The following is an 18496-nucleotide window of genomic DNA, read 5'->3' as shown; positions in this document are numbered from 1 at the left end:
TTCCCGACCCCAAATATGGCGATCAGTAAGACCCCGAGCATATAGGCAAGAGTCTCCAGCCTGACCCCTGTCGGCCATTATACAATTTACCTACCATTTCTTGGTTTTCCTTGACTACTATGTTTTACCATTAAACCATTCCCTCCATAAATTTATCTAACTTAATCTTAAAACCAGACAGGTCCGTCGCCCCCACCGTTTCCCTCGGAAGGCCGTTCCAATATTTCACCCCTCTGACGGTCAGAAACCTGCGTCTAATTTCAAGCCTGAACCTCCCCACGGCCAGTTTATATCCATTCGTTCTCGTATCCACATTAGTACTAAGCTGGAATAATTCTTCTCCCTCCCTCGTATTAATCCCTCTAATATAGTTAAAGATAGCAATCATATCCCCCCTCAGCCTTCGCTTTGTCAGACTAAACAACCCAAGCTCCTCTAGTCTCTTTTCATACGACAGGTTTTCCATTCCTCTGATCATCCTAGTGGCCCTTCTCTGCACCCGTTCCAGTTTAAGTTCATCTTTTTTAAACATGGGAGACCAGAACTGCACACAGTACTCCAAATGAGGTCTCACCAGCGCCTTGTACAACGGAAGCAGGACCTCCTTATCCCTACTAGATATACCTCGCCTAATGCATCCCAAGACAGCATTGGCTTTTTTCACCGCCACGTCGCATTGTCGACTCATAGTCATCCTGCGGTCTACCAGGACCCCTAGGTCCTTCTCCTCTTCCGTTACTTCTAACCAATGCGTCCCCATCTTGTAACTAAAATTTTTATTAGTCATCCCCAAATGCATCACCTTACACTTTTTACTATTAAATTTCATCCTATTCCTGATACTCCAATTCACAAGCTCATTCAAGTCTCCCTGCAGAATATCCCTATCCTCCTCCGAATTTACAACGCCTCCCACCTTCGTATCATCCGCAAACTTTATCAGCCCACTCCTGCAATCGGTCCCGAGGTCAGTTATAAATAAATTAAATAAAATGGGTCCCAAAACCGAACCTTGAGGCACTCCACTAGTAACCTCCCTCCAACCCGACAGTTCACCCTTTAATACGACCCGCTGCATTCTCCCCATTAACCAATTCCTTATCCACCTCTGGATCTTCATATCGATCCCCATGTTTTTCAGTTTAACCAATAATTCCTCATGGGGTACAGTATCAAACGCTTTACTGAAATCCAGGTATATTAGGTCCACCGCATTTCCCTTATCTAATAAATCCGTTACTTTCTCAAAGAAGGAGATCAGATTCGTTTGGCACGATCTGCCCTTCGTAAAACCATGTTGTAATTTATCGCAATTGCCACTAACCTCCAGGTCCTCAACTAGTTTCTCTTTTAGAATTTTCTCTAACACCTTGCACACTACAGATGTTAAACTAACAGGCCTGTAGTTACCCGGATCACTTTTTTTCCCTTTCTTGAAAATAGGAACCACATTAGCTATTCTCCAGTCTAACGGGACCACCCCCGAGTTTACAGATACATTAAATATTATCGCTAACGGGCCTGCTATTTCCCGCGCCAATTCCTTCAATATTCTCGGATGAAAATCGTCCGGTCCTCCCGACTTAGCCCCATTAAGGCATTCAAGTTTTGTTTCTACCTCGGATACGGTAATCCCCCATCCTGAATGCCCCTCTGTAGTGATGCTAGCATCCCTAATACCTTCATTGGCCTCATTAAACACCGATGCAAAATATTCATTGAGATATTGCGCCATGCCTAGATTGTCTTTAATCTCCTCTCCGGCAATAGTCTTCAGCGGTCCCACTTCTTCTTTCTTTGCTTTCTTCCTATTTATGTGGCTGTAAAACCTCTTACTATTGCTTTTAATTCCCCTCGCTAGGTCCAACTCTACACGGCCTTTGGCCTTTCTCACTCTATCTCTACATTCTCTGACTTCGCTAAGGTAAGTTTCTTTACTAATCCCTCCCCTCTTCCACTCTTTGTACGCTTTCTGTTTCTTCCTAATCGCCCCTTTGAGTCGGTCGCTCATCCAGCTTGGTCTAAATCTCCTGCTTTGTAATCTTTTTCCCTTTTTTGGAATGCAGGCCTCCGACAGCTCATGCATCTTTAACTTGAAGTAATCCCAGGCTTCTTCTGCCTTTAGATCCATTAATACGTTTGCCCAATCCACTTCCCTTACCAGTCCCCTTAATTTGTTAAAATTGGCCTTTTTAAAATTATAAACCCTAGTCTTTGACTTAATTCTGTTACTCCTCCCATGTATTTTAAACCGAATTAGTTCATGATCACTGGAGCCCAAATTGTCCCCCACTACCACTTCCTCAACGAGGTCCTCACTACTTACCAGAATCAAATCTAAAATGGCCTCCCCCCTCGTCGGTTCAGCTACCACTTGATGAAGGAATTGATCAGCAAGCACATCTAGGAACATCTGAGCCCTATTATTACTACTAGCGTTTGTGCCCCAATCTATATCAGGGAAGTTAAAGTCCCCCATAATTACACAGTTTCTATTAGTAATTACTTCTCTAAACACATTAAATAGTTCCTTATCCATATCCTGGGTCGATCCCGGCGGTCTATAGCACACTCCAAGCACTATCCCCGGAGAGGCTCTAGTAGTCCTATTACCCAGTGTGAGTATTGCCCAGACGGACTCTGTGTTACCTAATCCATCAACTATTATTTCTTTACAGCTTATTTCACTATTGACATACAATGCCACCCCCCCACCTTTACCTTTATTCCGGTCTTTCCTAAACAGCGCATACCCCTCCATACCTGCGTTCCAGTCGTGACTGCCATTCCACCACGTTTCTGTTATTCCTACGATATCTGGTTTCAGCTCTTGGACCAAGAGCTCCAATTCCTCCATTTTATTACCTAGGCTTCTGGCATTGGTGTATAAACACCCTAATGTATGTCGTTTAGCCTGTCTCCCATTAGTAGCACTATAAGTTGCGGGCCTCCTTGCGTCCATCCCCCCTGTCCTTCCTATGTCCAATCTCATCTCCCCGGCTATGTCTCCTCTCATTTTACTCACCTTTTCCATACTGGAATCTGGCGTGGAGATTAACTGTGCATCTCCCAACCTTCTCCCCAAACTTCCTAGTTTAAAGCTCTTTTGATAAGATGAGCCAGCCTCCCTCCCAGAAGTCTATTTCCTTCCCTACTCAGGTGGAGCCCATCCCGCGAGAACAGGTGTCTGTCCCCGAAAGCCTCCCAGTGGCCATACATCCCAAAGCCCTCCTTATAGCACCACTCCCTTAGCCAACTATTTATTCTCACAATCCTATCAGCCCTTTGCTGCCCTTCCCTCGGAACGGGCAGAATCCCACTAAAGATAATCTGAGCCTCTATCTCCTTGAGCGTCTTCCCCAGCCTGGCATAATCTCCCTTGATTCTCTCTAACGAGAACCTAGCCGTGTCATTCGTTCCTACATGAAGGATTATCAAGGGGTTCTTACCTGCTCCTTTTAGGATCCTTTTCAACCGCAGGTCCACATCGCGTATCTTTGCCCCCGGTAGACAGCACACCCTTCTGTTCTCCGGGTCCTCCCTGGTCACAGGCCTGTCCAATCTCCTCAGTAAAGAGTCTCCAATTACATACACCTGCCTTCGCCTGGCAACAGTGCGATCTAGTAATCTAGTCTCTAGTCCCTCTAGTCCTGACCTGTGCCTGTTCCTATCTTCCCTTATGCTCCCCCTCATGCCTTCCTGATTCCTCCCGTGGCCCAGAATTGGTGCTGTCTCCATCAACTCCTCCCCTCTCTCTCTCGGACTAGCCGCTCTTCTCTTCTTCCTCACTCTCCCACCTTCAGCCGCCACCTGCTGCCCCTCCACCTCGCTATCCAAACACTCGAACCTATTCCTGAGTTCTATTCCCCCCTCGCTGGCCCTTCTTTTCCTTGGCCTGCTTCTCACAGTCACATGCTTCCACCTCCCATGTTCTCCCCCTTCCATTCCCCTCTCACCGTCCTCTGCCTCTACCTGCGCTGCAGGACACTCTCCTTCAGCCCCTCCTTGCCTGTCCTCCATCAGCTGCTCAAACCCCCGCCTAAACTCCACCAGGGTATCTACCTGCATCTGCAGCCCCTTAATCTTTTCCTCCAGTAACACTATCAGGCGACACTTCATACACACATACCTGTGTTCCGGCTCCCCTGCTAGGACCATATACATACCACAGCTTCCACATGCAGCCATCTGCATTCTGTCTGCTCCTGCTGCTTGGCTCATGCCTGCTGCACTCCCTGCCCACAGCACCTGTGGGAGCAGAGCACACACCGAACCCCGCCCTCCTGCCTCCCCCTTTACCTCCCCCTGCAAACTCCCTCTCAAACTCCCCTGTTAGCCGCCCTGTTGGCTGCCGCTGCTCGCAGGGAGGGGCACTGCCCGTGGGACTGGCTTGTTGGGGGCCAGGCTGCACTCACTGGTGCTTGGCGGTTTTCCATGGAGGCTGGGGGTGGGAGGGGTCCTCAAAAAACTCCCCAGGAGTTGGGGGCTGCAGGTCGTTCTCTGGCTTGGCAGACGCGGGAGCCAGACAGGCACTTCTCACCTTGGGCTGGGAAGCAAACAGTGCTGGGGGTGCCCTGGACGGGGGGCAGGGGAGACAGCACCTCTCACCAACCAGGCCACGTGCTGGTTTAACAGGAGGAGCCCTACAGGGCATTTCTCACCTCCCTCTGCCTGGCGGGGTGGGGGGGATATGAGAGGCCGCATGGGATGGGGGCTGGAGCTCTGAAGGAGGGGCCAGGTGCATTTGAGGACAGGGGCTCCAGTGCTACCCATGAGCCCCGGTGAGCCTGTCTCCCATGGGGCCGCTCCAAGCGCCCAGACTCATATGTCTGGGGGGCGGGGGAGACTGGTCCTGGGCCGAGTGGTACCAGGGAGGTGGAGGCTCCAGGAAGGCCCAGCTGGGCATTACAGGGGTGGGGGATGCTCGTGCTGCTGGAAGCCAACGCGATGCCCCCCGGTGCTCGAAGGCGTTCGTACCCGTGGGCAGCCCGGGCAGGACCTCTGCTGCGCGGCGGGCGCTGCTCCCAAGTACCGACGAGCAGCAGCTCCCTGGGGCTGAGGTGGACCCAGACCAGGCGTGTGCCAGGCAGGGCCAGACCCAGGTGGCTCTGAGCCCGCAGGGCTGGTGGGAGAGTGGCTGGCTTCCTGCTTCAGTTCCTCCCTCAGCCTCTGCCCCACGCGTTAACCCGGGGCAGCCCTGGGGGCACGTGGCACTGTTGGCTTTATGAGGGGCTGCAGCCCCCACCCTGCTGTGGGGGAACTGGGGGGGCAGGATGCTGGGAATGTGCGTTTCCTTCCATGTAAGGACCTGGCGGCTGGGACGCTCCCAACGACGGCCAGGCTAAAAATAGACACGGCTGGGAAGAGTCAGAGCGGCAGGAAACGCCGTGCAGGCCTGGGCTAAGGTGTGGCAGCCGGGGGCTGATTGGGGCCAGCAGCTGGGCAAGGTGCTTTGTGCCCGTGCCTCAGTTTCCCTGTTGTAAGATGCCGAGGGGGGGTAATAGTGTCCCCCCCCGTGGTGCCGGTGCGGACAAGCAGATAGTGGTACAGTGCAGAGCAGTGACACACACTGAAGGAGGGCAGGAGCCCCACAGCACTGCAGCAGCCTGGCGAGCGGCAGGATTATTTTTGGGGGTGGGAGTGCCTCCCCCCTCAGCCCCCTATTTAATAGCCCCTCTCACTGCCTGCCAGGGGCAGTGTGTGCCTGCCCCCCACCTGCAGCAGGTCACTGGAGCCAGGTAACTACCTCCCCCCCAGCTGTGGGTCACGCTCAGCCCTGCCCCTCATCAGCGGACACCAGCCATTTTAATTCCATCACCAGCCAGCGGGTTTGGGGGGATTCCTGTGCCAGGCAGGGGTGGGATTGGGGGTAATGGCCACCCCAGCTCTTTTATGCACCTCTGTGGGACCTATAGGGCAGAACCCACCCCTGCCACTCAGGAGCCCCCCAGCTAGTCCCACCTCTGCTACTGACCTGCTGGGAACACCGCCCCCACCACCACCCTTTGTGCCTCAGTTTCCCCACACCATTGTAAAGGGCTCTAAGAGCCAGTATTACTAGAGGCAGGGTCCAGGGGTGTCCTCGCCACCTCCACCCAGCACCAACCCCTACTCCTTCCCCCCAGCACCCCCCATTTGTCCCTCAGGCCACTGCCTCCTGCTCAGAGCACACGGGGGTCTCTAGCCCCTGCTGCGCTGTCATTCCCCGCAGAAGGGGCAGAGCTGGCCCACCCCATCCCTCTAGAGACCAGGTCCAGCTGCCAAAGGTAGAAGGTGCCTGTCGGCCTGGGGCAGGGGAAGAGAGCCCTGGCCCCAGGACGAGATTGACACCATCCCACCTGCAGGCATCCCGGGCTGTGAGCTTCTGGCCTGGACCGCCTGGGCACATAACAGCCAGCTGTGTTCTCCCATACCCCCTCTCTGGCTCCTTTCTCCCCCTCCCTGTCCAGGCGCTGTGTTCACCCCCCACCCCCCACTTTCCAAAACAGGCCCGAGAGCCACCACTTTTCAAACCGTTTATTAAGTGAAAGCTGCTGGAAGGAGAAACAACTTCGCACAGCTGCAGGGGTTAGAAGGGGGTGGGGGGAACCCCAGAAAGAAAACAGGGATCACTCTTCCTCCCCCCCAGCCCCAGGGAGCACCCCTGGGACAGACCCCTGCAGCAGGGGAAGTCTCCTTGTGGTCCACACAGGCAGGAAAAGTTTACAGAGGGCGTAGAAAAGGCACAGAACAGAATAAACCTGAGCGCCCGGCCGCGAGCCAAGGCCTCAGGGGGGGGGGGGGGGAGAGGATGGGACAGGGGGAGATCTGCTGGATTCTTCATCCGCTCAACACCATCCGGACCAGCTCTGTGGAGAGAAGGGTGCGCATGAGACCGGGCAGCTGCCCCACAGCGGGAGAGGCGCCTTGGTAGCTGGGGGAGAAAGGGTCCTCGGGGCTAAGCCGACCAGGGCCTGGGGCTTCCGGGCAGGTTCTGCCGGGGTTTGCAATAGGGGAAAAAAGTCCACTAAGGAGAGTGTTCAGCAACTGTGCTCTAGTGCCCACCTTTAACCCCCCCCCGTCATAGACAGCCCTGGCCCCCAGCCCTCCAGAGCTGTACGGGCTCCCAGCCTCGCAGCCCAGGGACCATGCTCGGGCCCCTTACTCTAAAGCTGGTAATAACTGGGCCTGCCTGCAGCATGGGCTCTGTTCTCCCACTCCTGGCTGGGAAGCCCGCATCCCCCAACTGCATGCCGGGCCCCACCCTTCACCCCACAGCCCCTGGCCCCAGGACGCTTTCTTCCCTCCGCAGCAGCCCATCCTCCGAGAGCAGCACTCGAACCCGCAACGGCAGAAGGGGCGGGGGAGGAGAGAAAGAGGGCAGCACGGTTTCTACTGCTACTGCCAGGCACCGGGGGCCTACAAGCCGTGCGGCTTCCTGCCCCGCGCGAGGAGAGAGCTTGGCTTTATCTACAGCAGAGAAGGGCCAGCGGGGGCCGGGCCATTCGAGGAGGATCGCACAGAGAGAAGGGGCCAGGCAGGCAGCCACTACACCGCTCCCTAAAGAAAGACTGTCGGGTTAACCTACAGCCCACGGGCCCAGGCAGCGGCCAGCACCCGCCCCTGGAAGGGAAGATCCTCACCTTCTGCCCAGCGGGCCCAGGCTCAGCCATGGGCTTGGGGGTGCGGCCGCCCCGCTGGAATAGAGGCACACGCAGCACCCCCCGGACAGGACACAAGCAGCCCAGGCTGCGTCTGAACCCGCCCCCCCCAGACTCCATCCCCGCTCCCCCCCCCCACCCCCCGCAGGTGACACAGTCTTGCTTTAATATTGGTGCACGGCCCCAGCAGGGCCACCTTCCCCCCACCCCACCCCCCGCTAGAGAGAGTCAGCTACATGCAGAGACATGCCGAGGGGGAGGTACGCTGGATTTGGGGGGGGGGGGGGGGCAAACCAGACTTCCTTTAAAAAAAAAAACCAAGGGGGGGGGCAGAGGGAGGTAAGTGAAGGGGGTCGGGAAGAGGCGTACCCCGCTCGGCTTCACCCTGACAAGATGTGCCTCACAAACGCTGTTGGAAGGAACAGACAACATCAAGCAAACGCACCGGACACACGGAGCCAAAAAGTGCGAGGGGGTCCCCGGGGACACGCCGGCGCCCGGCTGCCTCCAGCTCCCAACCCGCCGGGCCCACCATCTGCGCCCTGGGGAGGGGAGCCGGTGTCGCCCCCAGGGGCAGTCAGGGGCTGGTGTTTCCGAGTACAGCCCCCGACGATCCAGCTCTTCGTTCCTTGGGTGGGAGACACCCCGAGGGGCTGCAGCGTCCTTAGTGGGGGGGGGGGGGGAAGGAGCCAGAGGCGCTGGGCTAGTCCCGTGGGACAGACAACTTGCCCCCCCACTCCAGGTTGGAATCTCCTCCCCACCTCCCCCCCAGCACGGCAGGAGAACCAAAGCCACCCAGTGCTACAGGGTTAAGCGACCTCTGGAGATAAACCCAGGGCTGCTGATCCCAAGACACCGCTGCCCGCCCCGAGCCCTCACCTTCGTAGTTAATGCAGCCGTTGCTGTCTTCGTGCCCAGCCACCAGGATCTCCACCTCTTCCTCCGTCATCTTCTCCCCTGCGTGGGACAGATGGGATTTCACTACAGGCCCCCTCCGTGACCCTCCCTGACCAGACACACGGGCCGTCCTCCTCGTCGCTGCCCCGCATCCGCCAAGCGACGACTGGAGCAGGGGGCCGGGCGCCAGGACTCCTGAGTTCTGTTCCCACCGTTCAACCTGCTTTGCGCTGCAGTGGAACGACACCCCTTCGCCAGCCACCTCAGAGAGACCCTTGGGGGGTGGGGGAGGCGCCATTCTCGAGGTGGGGTTTGGATCCCCAATTTATGGGGTGGCAGTGAGAACAGAATCGGCTTCCTGCCTCTCCCTGCAAACCCAGAGGGGTTTCCTCAATCACTCAGATGGACAAATCAATCGGAGACGAAGCAGGAAGACGGCAGGGGGGTGGGGAAGAGATCCTGTCTCAGGTGCAGGGCTCAAGCCCCCCAGAGCAATGGTGCCAACTGGCTAGCCACGAGGACACTTCTCCCTGACCCAGACATCCCCGGGGGAGACCGAGCCAGAGGCCTTCGGCTACCCTCCTCCCCCAGCCGCAGCAGCCCCCTCACCCAGGGTTACGAGGACGTGGCGAATCTCAGCCCCCATGACGGTGCCGTTCCCCTCCTTGTCGAAGACCCGCAGCCCCTCCACGTAGTCCTCGAAGCAGCCCTGGTCCTTGTTCTTGGCGATGGTCTGCATCATGGGCAGGAACTGCTCAAAACTCAGCGTCTTCATGTTCATCTCTGGCGAGAGAAGGGGGCGCGGCTGAGACCAGCTCTCTGGGCGGCCGCCTGCCAGGCCAGGCACAACGCCCGGGGGACGGGCTCACCCAACACAGCATCAAATCCCTCCCGTGCCAGGACCCAGCGAGGGACGGGACAGTTACGCTCACAGCAGCGAGCATGGTGCCTCCCCGGCTCCAGGCCCCCAGAGATGGAGCAGGCGCCCGAGACACCAGACAGTCTGCAGGGGTTCTCATTCTACACTGGGACAAAACCAAGGCCCAGACCCAAGATTAACCTCCTCGTTCTGAGCAACAGAGCCAGCCCCAGAGAGGCGGGGGGGGGCTCCCTGCAGCTCCCCCCAGCCCCCGAGTTTAAGCCAGTCTGAGCCCCATTGTGCCATAGGCTCCCTCCAGCCAATGGGGCGGGGAAAAGACGGCCCGTTCCCACCCGCCGAAAGCTCAGGGATGCGGGAGACAGGTGAGGCCCACAGCCCGTTTGCCCCCCGTCGCTCACCATCGCTCTTGGGGTTCCCCAGCACCTTCATGACCTCGGCGTTGGTGGGGTTCTGGCCCAGGGCCCTCATCACGTCCCCGCATTGGCTGTACAAGATCTTGCCATCCCCGGTTCGGTCGAAGAGCTGGAAAGCCTCCTTGAACTCTGGGGGGGGGAGAGGGGGAGGGTGTCACTGTGGCTCCAGGTGCTGATCCCACCTGCGGGGGTCCTGCACCCCTCAAACAACAAACCCCCCTTGGCCAGCCCTGATCTGCCTGGTACCCAGCCGGCTCCAGCCAAACTACACCCCCATGAGCACACACCAGGGGCAGCAGGCTCAGCCCAAGCCCCCCCCAGGTTCAAGCCCCCTGCACTGGGGGGGGGGGGTCTTGGGGCAGCTGGGGGCCCATAGGAAAGCAGACGCTTCAGCACAATAAGAGACAAGAGCCCCCAATAATCCCCCCATCGGGGCTCCCAACAGCGTCGGCCAGGATTCCCCGCACTGGATCGGGCCCCAGACGTCCGGTCTCCTGCCTGCCGCAGCCCCCTGGCCTCAGGGATACGGCTCCGATTCCCGGCTCGGCCCCACATTCACAGGGACGAGTCGCTTGGTCTCTCTGCACCAGCCCCATCTCGGGGCAAAACCCACAGGCGTGCGGCTGAGCCGGGGGGACGGATCCACCCCGGCTAGCCTCTCAGTCCCAGGGCCGGCTTCACCCTGGCCAGGGATCGGCTCACTGCAAGGCCCCACGGGCCAGCCCCGGTGGGCTTCGTATCAGGGACTTGACCAGGGGCAGCAGCCGTAGGGACACCTCTGTCCCAGCCCCTCCACAGGCGTTACAGCCACCGCCGGCCTCATGGGAGCAAGGCAGGGTTTACAGAGGTGACAGGAGAACCCGGGCCCAGAGCCAGCTGCAGAAATGGGAATGGAACAGAGGCATAACCCACTCCCCTCCCAGAGCCAGGGAAAGAACCCAGGAGTCCGGGCTCACTTCCTGCTTTAGCTAAAGCAAACTGCTGTTTGCAAAGGGACCCAGCGAGGGTCTGGCCGGTGGGTTCGCAGAGACCCACATTCCCCCCACTCCCGGGCTGGCCGAGCCCTGCCAGGAACGGCTGCCCGCCCCCCCGCCCGCCGCTCCCCGCGCAGGGAGGCGCAGCCTGTGCTCAGCCGGGGTTTTGTGCCCATATAAGGAAGTCAGCGCAAGGCAGCGCGCAGGGATTGCGCTGCGTCTCCAACACACAACATTCCAGCCGCGACCCGTGGGGCAGCCCCCCCCCCCCCTCCGGGGGTGCGCCCCCCCAAGCGGCGGGGGCTAGGGGGGCACCCAGGGCGGGAGCAGGCTCAGCTAGGAGTTTGCCACAACTTGCGCAGAGCGCGGAGCTCTGCAGCCATTTTCCCCTGTGCAATCACACCCCGCCCGCAGCCTGCCACACCCCGCCCCCCCAACCCACAAGCGAGGGGGGCCGCGCAGCGCCCCTAAAACCAGCCCTACCCCCCCCATCCGGCCTGGCTGGGGGAACGCGGCAGGGAGGCTCGCGGGCTAGGCGGGTCCCGCCGGAACTGCTCCAAAGTGAGCCATGCGCGGGGGGAGGGGGGGGTGAGTCACCCCCCCAGACACGGATTAGAGGGGGGCCCAGGGACCCCACAGCAGCAAGAGCCGAAGGTAGCCCGGAGAGATTCCCCCCACCCCCGCGCCCCAGAAGCGAGGGGCCCGGTGTTACTGGGGGGGGGAGGGGGGAGCAAACACAGGCCCCGCCCCACTTACCGGCCGGCTAGAAAGAGGCTACAGGAGGAGAGTGGAGGCTAGGGACAGAGGAGGAGGAAGGTCAACAAGGGAGGGAGAGAAGCGGTAAGTGCATCCGCGGCGGCGGGACGCGCAAGGGATTCGCCCCCGAAATGAAAATAGCGCGCAAGGGCGGAGGTCGCGCAAGGGGGGGGGCGGGCACTTACCGGCCGTCTGATCCTCGGAGAAATCGCACTGCAAGGCAAGCACAGGGGTGAGGGGGCGCCGTCAGCGGGGCTGCCCGGCCCCCCCTTCCCCGCGAGCTCCGCACCCCCACAAGCGCTGTCACCAGGCTCCCTCTCGGGGGGCTTGGAGTCAGGCCCCGGGAATGTCCCTGGCTTCGGGCGGCTGGAACCTACCCGTGCCCCCCTCCAGCCCCGTGCACCGCCCCGAGCTCGCCCCCAGGCACCGGCCCCGTGCACCCCCCCTTTCCAGCCCTCCCCCGCCCGCCCGGAGCTCGCCCCAGCCCCGTGCACCGCCCCGAGCTCGCCCCCTTTCCAGCCCCCCCCCCGGAGCTCGCCCCACCATGGCTGCAGCCGCTCGGTCCCTGCAATGGCCCCTGCGCGGACTCGCCTCCGCCAGCCCCTTTCTACTGGCTCTGACGTCACCGCCCCGGCATCCGGGCGCCATTGGCTGCGTCACTCGTTATGCTAATTAGATGATGCGTTATTCATGAGGGTCCCGCGAAGGGGCGGGGCTGAGTCGCTCGCAGCCAGCCCGGCTTTGCCTATAGATAGTCATGGAGATGGGGCCGGGGGGGCACATGGGGAGCAGGGGGGTCCCAGCGGGGGTTGGGGGCGCATGGGGAGCAGGGGGGTGTCCCAGCGGGGGTTGGGGGCGCATGGGGAGCAGGGGGGTCCCAGCGGGGGTTGGGGTGCATGGGGAGGGTTTCATTCCACAGACTGAGAACCTGTCTGCAGGGGCTGGGAACGGGCAGTGCGTTCCTGGGCATTTTAACAGCGCTCGTTCTCCCAGCCGGAGATTGCGAACCCCGCAGGCTCTCATGTCTCAGTGGGTGACACCCCCCCACACCTGCAGTTGACACCGTCCCTGTCCCACCGGCCTCGTCTCCACATCTATAAAGCGGGTGACATGGAGGAAGAGCCAGGAGCCCCCACGCTGCAAACACGGCATCAGTAACGCCCGGGGTGCCTGGGCCAGCCTGTCTCCCCCCACCCCACCCACCTGCTGAGCAGCGAGACGATGCTGGGGGCACAAACCTCCCTCCCGGCCCCCTGAGAATTAACCCAGCCGGACAGGTGAGGGCGGGATCCCACGCCAGGACTGGGTCGGGTCACCTTGATTTACTCCCCTCTTGAGCTATGGGCCCCTCGGCCCAAGTACCACCCCACAGCCAGCTGCTCTCCGGGGCCCTGTGCTGCGTCTGGAGTTCTCTGCCGCCCGCCGGAAACCTGCCCCACCGCGCCAGGCCGCGAAGGCCCAGTGAAGTCTGAGTGCGGGGAAACAGCCCGAGATGGGTAGGAATTCTCACCCCCAGCAGGGGGCGCTGCGGGGCACGGGGCAGGCGGGTTGGCTGCTGGGGCAGATCCCCGCTGCGCCAGTCCCAACCTTTCACCCCCTAACAAACAGGAAATGGCAGCTGTATTCCCTGAAATCCTCCAGGGCCCTCCTGCCATGCCCTGGCTCTGGGCACCCGAGAGCAGCTTGTCTACCCAGCGCGTTCTGCCAGCACCCAGCGTGACCGTACCCTGCCATGGCATAACGCCTGCTATAAATTGTCACGCTTGCAATTCACGCCTTGGCTGGCGCGGGTGGCTCCTGCCTCCGTCCTGCCCCGTAGCTGAGCCTTCGAGGGGGGAAGTTGATTTCCCAACTCTTGCTTTCTGCATTGGGCCGGGCGCAAGGACACCCCCGGGGCCCTGCAGGGCCAGCCCCTGGGCCTTTTCCAGCCTGTGCTTGGCTCTTCCACCTCCCAGTCCCTCAGTGAAAGCGGATGCAGCACTCGCAACCCAAGCCCAGCCCCTGTCCCCCGGTGCCCAGGGTCTCGAGAAAGAGCCAGGGATGCTGACACGGCCCCTGTGGCCAAGATCCAAGGGGCCAGAAGGTTCTGCAAACAAAGGGCTTTTATTGTCCAAACGCAAGGAGGATCGGGTCCCTTCCCGCCCAGGATCGGGACCGCGGCTCGGCTGGGTGGGCACCCCCGGGCTGGGCCACTGCTCTCAGGGGAGCCTGCATCCCCCCCTGGCTGGATCCCCAGCCGCTGGTGTCCTGAGGTCTTGGGCTCTCCTTGGGCAGTGGTAGAAGTCCTTCGCAGCAGCCGCTGGGTGGTGGGGGGCAGGTTAGAGAGAGAGATAAAGGGGTCAGGGAACAGGCCCCCCCCATAGAGCAATGGGCTGAGGAGGCATCAGTTGCTTCGGCACATCCTGCCCGGCCTGGGGAGAGAAGAGAGGACAGTGAAATGCTGCGTGGCCTTTGGAGGCAGGGTCCAGGCTGGGGAGCTGGGATCCCATGGGGGGGGGAGAAGGTTCCAGGCCTGGAGCTCAGGTTTGTTCTGAATCTCCGTCCCCTGGAGCAGAGGCTGGAGGGAATCGCGCTCCCGGCACGGCTGGGCCGGCGGGTGTGACTCAGGGCACCACCGGCTGTGCCCCCACGACGCTGGCCTAGCAGAGGCGCTTGGAGTCGGGATGGTTTCGGGGAGTTAGAGCTCTCAGCAGCCCTGCAAGGCGAATATATTCACGGGTGGGGAAACCGAGGCACAGGGAAGGCCTTGCCTGAGGCCAGGGCAGAGCTGGGCGTAGGGCCCAGGCGTTCTGATGCCCTTCCCGAGTGATGAAAGCAAAGCCACGCTGCCCCGTTTGCATGGGGCCCGTCCACGCCGGTCCCCTGGTCAGAGCCCCCAGGGCCCCCCAACAGGCGTTTGGTTCGCTCGGGCTGGGACGGGCTTGGTTCCCCGTGAGGGATGCGGCGCTGCAGAGAGGAGCGGGGGGAGAAGGTGAATGACTTGTGCCCGTCTGATGGCATTGGACCTCAGCTGGCAGCGGAGCAAGTCCCCGTGCCTCAGTTTCCCCCTCTGCAGAACGGGGCTCAGGCTCCTGCCGTCAGAGGTCGGCTGCTGGGAGGTGCTAGGGGGTGGTAGCAGCACCCTGAAAACACAAGCCTCTTCCAGGGCAGAGGGATTTGACACACACACGTTAGAGATTATCCGCCGGGCACAGAGATGGTCCACCCGGGTCCAAGGGGAGAAAGGAGCGGCCACCTCCCAAAACAGAGTCCGAAAAGTAAAGGCCCCGGGGGGGCACCTACCCGACGGCACCCGCTCAGCCAGACAGGATGTGCTTGACGAAGGCTGTGGGGGGAGGAGAGAGGCTTTAGGCAGTGGAACTGGGCCCCCAGAGGCACCTGGATGGCCCCTCCCTTGGGAACCTCGCCCCCCCCTTTCCCGGCCCTGCAGCTGGAGGGTCCCCGACTTCGGGCTCTCACCTTCGTAGTTGATGCAGCCGTTGGAGTCCTCGTGCCCGGACAGGAGGGCGTCCACCTCCTCCTCCGTCAGCTTCTCGCCTGCGGCCGGAGGGGGCAGCGCATTAGTGCTGGGGAGATGTTCCCCCCCGGCCTGGTGCCCACCCAACAGCCCGGAGGGCCCTGTCCCTGTCCATGCTGGGTGCCAGACCCACAGCCCTGGGGGGGCCCTGTTTCCCCCCTGATCACTCTGGGGAGCCCTGCCCCCCCATCCAGTGCCAGACCAACATCCCCAGGGGGCCCTGTTTCTGCCCGGTGCCCGCCTGACGCTGCCTGGTGCCGGTCCAACAGCCTGGGGGGGGGGCTGTCCTTGCCCGGTACCAGACCGACAGCCCCGGGGGATTCCATTCCCTCCCCCCAGCCTGGTGCTCACTCTGGGGGGCCCTGCCCCCCCACCCAGTGCCAGACCGACAGCCCTGACGGACCCTGTCCTGCCCCCCCAGTGCCTGCCCCTGGGGGGACCCCACCCCGGGGGGGCCCTGCCCAGTGCCCGACCGACAGCCATGCCCACCCCCGAAAGGGCCCAGCCTGGGTAGCCGCAGGGCAAGCTGCCCCCTGCCCCGTCCCTGCCCACAGGCCTTGCCCAGCCCAGCAGGGACGCTGACCCTCAGCACAGCCCGTGCTTGGCGCCGGGCAGGACACCGGGGTGGGGCACCCCTCACCTGGCACCGTACCCGTGGGCCCCTGCCCCAGACTTGCTGAGCCTCGCCAGCCTCGGGGGCCCCTGTCTCGGGGGCTGCCCTGTGGGGGGGGGGCCCTCTGCCAGCGGCAGGCAGTGCTCACCCAGCGTGGAGAGCACATGACGCAGCTCGGCCCCCATGACGGTGCCGTTCCCCTCCTTGTCGAAGACCCGCAGCCCCTCCACATAGTCCTCGAAGGTGCCCTGGTCCTTGTTCTTGGCGATGGTCTGCAGCATGGGCAGGAACTGCTCGAACTCCACCCGCCTGGAGTTCAGCTCTGCCGCGGGAGGGGGAAACTGAGGCCAGGCCGAACCCCCGGGGCCCCGCCATGCAGCCCCCCCATGTGGCTGGAGGAGGGCAGTCTGGCCCCCCTGGCACCGCATGGGGCCCCTGATGCCCCCCCATCACATAGCCCAACCAAATCCCAAAGGAGGACCCCCATTGCTAACCCCAGTAAGGGGGTCTCTGAAAGGCTAGGGGTCCAGACCCACTCCCACCACACAAACAATCCACAGCTAGGGTGGGGCTGGTGGTAGACCCCCCACAGCAGGGGGGGCTGGAAGTAACACCCCTCCGAGACGCGTGGGGCAATTCCTTTCTCCCTTTGGAGCAACTGTTTCAGGCTCTCTGCAGACTCAGGCAGACGCCGTTCCACTGGATTCCAGATTCTTCCCTTTTCACAGTGCAAGCTGGGGCTGCGATGTCACGTGACTCCAGCAGCTGGGGCTTTGGCCACAGGCTGTTAGCGCCCGAGCCACATCCCACCCTCCACCCCGGTCCCACAGCTGCTGAGGCCGCTCGCTCACCATCGGGCTTGGGGTGGCCCAGCACCTTCATGACCTCGGCGTTGGTGGGGTTCTGGCCCAGGGCCCGCAGCACATCCCCGCACTGGCTTAGCTGAATCTTGCCGTCCCCGACCCGGTCGAAGAGCTGGAAAGCCTCCTTGTAATCTGGGGCGGGGAGCAGAGCAGGTCAGAGGGGCTGGAACCGGACATCCTCTGCAAGTCTAACCCACCTGCTTCATGCCAGGGAGGGGGGCCCAGCCCGGTCCGGACCGCCCTTCCTGCCAGCGTCCAGCAAAGCCCAGAGATCACCAACCCCAGCAGGAACCAGAGACAGAGCTCCAGAGACCCCCATCCCTGTCCCAAGGGGCAGCATCCCGCCTGGGCGTGACGTGCTGCTCACGCTTGTATCGCCCCCAGATCCCATCGAAATCTGAGATTACACACAGGGCGCATCGCTGAGACACAGCCACCTCTGGGGTGCAACCTGGCCGCTGCCGATTCAGCTCACGCACCACTGAAATGCAGCCACCTCTGGGGTGGAACCTGGCAGTTGCTTAGCAACACCACAGGATGGTTTAGGACAGGAAGTGACGCACCCATGCCTGCGTTGGATTGAAACCGTGGGGGCGTTAGCTGAATTAATGCACAATTGTGACGCTGGACATGGGGGTTAACACCTCGCCCGGAGTCGCGGTGGGATCTCTCTTAACCACATGAGGGCACCAAAACCTGCTGCCTTGGTTTGTATGCGACAGGCGCCCACAAGTGGCAGAGACCTGCTACTGCTGCAGGTTGAGGGGTAGATCCTTTAGCTCACCTGGCCAGGACGGTGGTTTTGGAGCTAGAGGCCTGGAGTTCTAATCCCGGCTCCTCCGCCTGCCTGCCGGAATCGTGTTGGGATGAGTTTCAGGAGGAGCCCGGCTTGTTCAGAGACCAGGAGCTGCCAGCCAGGTGCTTGTATCTTAACCCTAGACCTCCACATTGAGAGATCCCCCTGGGCAGAGGTTGGGGGCCCAGCCATGCCCCATGGCAGGCTGGGTAATGGAAGATGCCACCTAACCAGGGTTTCTGCCCCCCGGGGATGGGTTAGGAACTGACAAGCGCTTCTTGGGGACAGAGGCCCAAGGCAGGAACCGCGTAAGTGGGGAAAGGAGCTGGATTTAGCGGGGCCAGCGCTGGGTGAAGGCTGGCGGAAGAGCGACGCCCCCCTCGCCCCCCAGCTACACAGACACGCGGCCCATCAACTTACCCTCCAGCTGGTCCTTGCTAAACTCAATCTGCAAAGAGGAAGTGACAGAAACAGGGACATTAACGGAGATTGGGGGGAGCTGCACAAAGTCTGTTACCGTGCCGACAAGCCTGGGGGTGCAGTGGGGTATCACCCCCCAGCTCTCTGCTGCAGGGGCCAAGCTCGGCCCCCGGGGGCCCCTCCAGCCCGACGCCACTAAACGCCTCGCTGGGGAGCCTTGGTCCTCACCGGTCTGACCTCAGGCTCTGTGGGGCTGGCAGACATTTTGTTGTGGTGGGGGGGGAGAGAAAGCAGCAGCCAACTGGCCTGAATTTATACCTGCCTGGGGCGAGGGGGGACTGCTGAGAGCCCCCCCCCTTTGCATCTGTCTCCCATGGAGTTGGGGGGCAGGGAGCCCTGGGGGCTGAGCTCAGTTGGAGGCAGGGGGCGGGGCGGGCCTTACAGGACCTGAAACCGGGGTGCAAAGAGGAAGCTGCCTCGGTTGCGGTGAAAGGGCCTGTGAGTTTTGCTCAATATAAGGTGAGGGCTGAGTCGGCTCCCGCCCCGGCCTCGGCCAGCAGGGGGCGCTGTGGGGCGCAGGGAGGGGGCCCTGGCTGTGGGAGGGCAGTTTCACTAGCCCCAGTCTCTGCCAGCAGGGGGCGCTGTGGGGCGCAGGGCGGGGCCCTGGCTGTGGGGGGGGGGCAGGTTCACCCGCCCCGGGCTCCGCCCGCAGGGGGCGCGGTTGGGT

General features: G+C 61.4%; 2 protein-coding genes across 3 annotated transcripts; both read right to left on the bottom strand.

The window, feature by feature from the left end:
• Positions 1 to 6501: 6501 nt before the first annotated feature.
• On the bottom strand, positions 6502 to 12210 carry LOC117889044 (myosin light polypeptide 6). 2 transcript variants are annotated; one of them, XM_034792855.1, is made up of 7 exons: positions 12104 to 12210; positions 11746 to 11773; positions 9816 to 9959; positions 9147 to 9320; positions 8520 to 8597; positions 8010 to 8049; positions 6502 to 6848 (listed from the first exon to the last, which is right to left on the bottom strand). In XM_034792855.1, the coding sequence occupies exons 1-6, from the start codon at positions 12206 to 12208 to the stop codon at positions 8021 to 8023; spliced, it is 558 nt and encodes a 185-aa protein (XP_034648746.1). In that variant the 5' UTR covers positions 12209 to 12210; the 3' UTR covers positions 6502 to 6848; positions 8010 to 8020. The 2 variants fall into 2 exon arrangements, with proteins under 2 accessions (XP_034648746.1, XP_034648745.1); XM_034792854.1 differs by lacking the exon at positions 8010 to 8049.
• A 1434-nt stretch (positions 12211 to 13644) lies between these two features.
• LOC117888991 (myosin light polypeptide 6-like) lies at positions 13645 to 18133 on the bottom strand. Its single transcript, XM_034792790.1, has 7 exons — positions 18088 to 18133; positions 17770 to 17976; positions 16542 to 16685; positions 15839 to 16012; positions 15020 to 15097; positions 14843 to 14885; positions 13645 to 13971 (listed from the first exon to the last, which is right to left on the bottom strand). The coding sequence occupies exons 1-6, from the start codon at positions 18131 to 18133 to the stop codon at positions 14857 to 14859; spliced, it is 678 nt and encodes a 225-aa protein (XP_034648681.1). The 3' UTR covers positions 13645 to 13971; positions 14843 to 14856.
• Positions 18134 to 18496: the final 363 nt, after the last annotated feature.

This window comes from Trachemys scripta, chromosome 16 (genome assembly GCF_013100865.1).
Source record: "Trachemys scripta elegans isolate TJP31775 chromosome 16, CAS_Tse_1.0, whole genome shotgun sequence".
Lineage (NCBI taxonomy): Eukaryota > Metazoa > Chordata > Testudines > Emydidae > Trachemys > Trachemys scripta.
The sequence above is the reverse complement of the archived record's forward strand: the minus strand, read 5'-3'. Positions and strand labels throughout refer to the sequence as shown.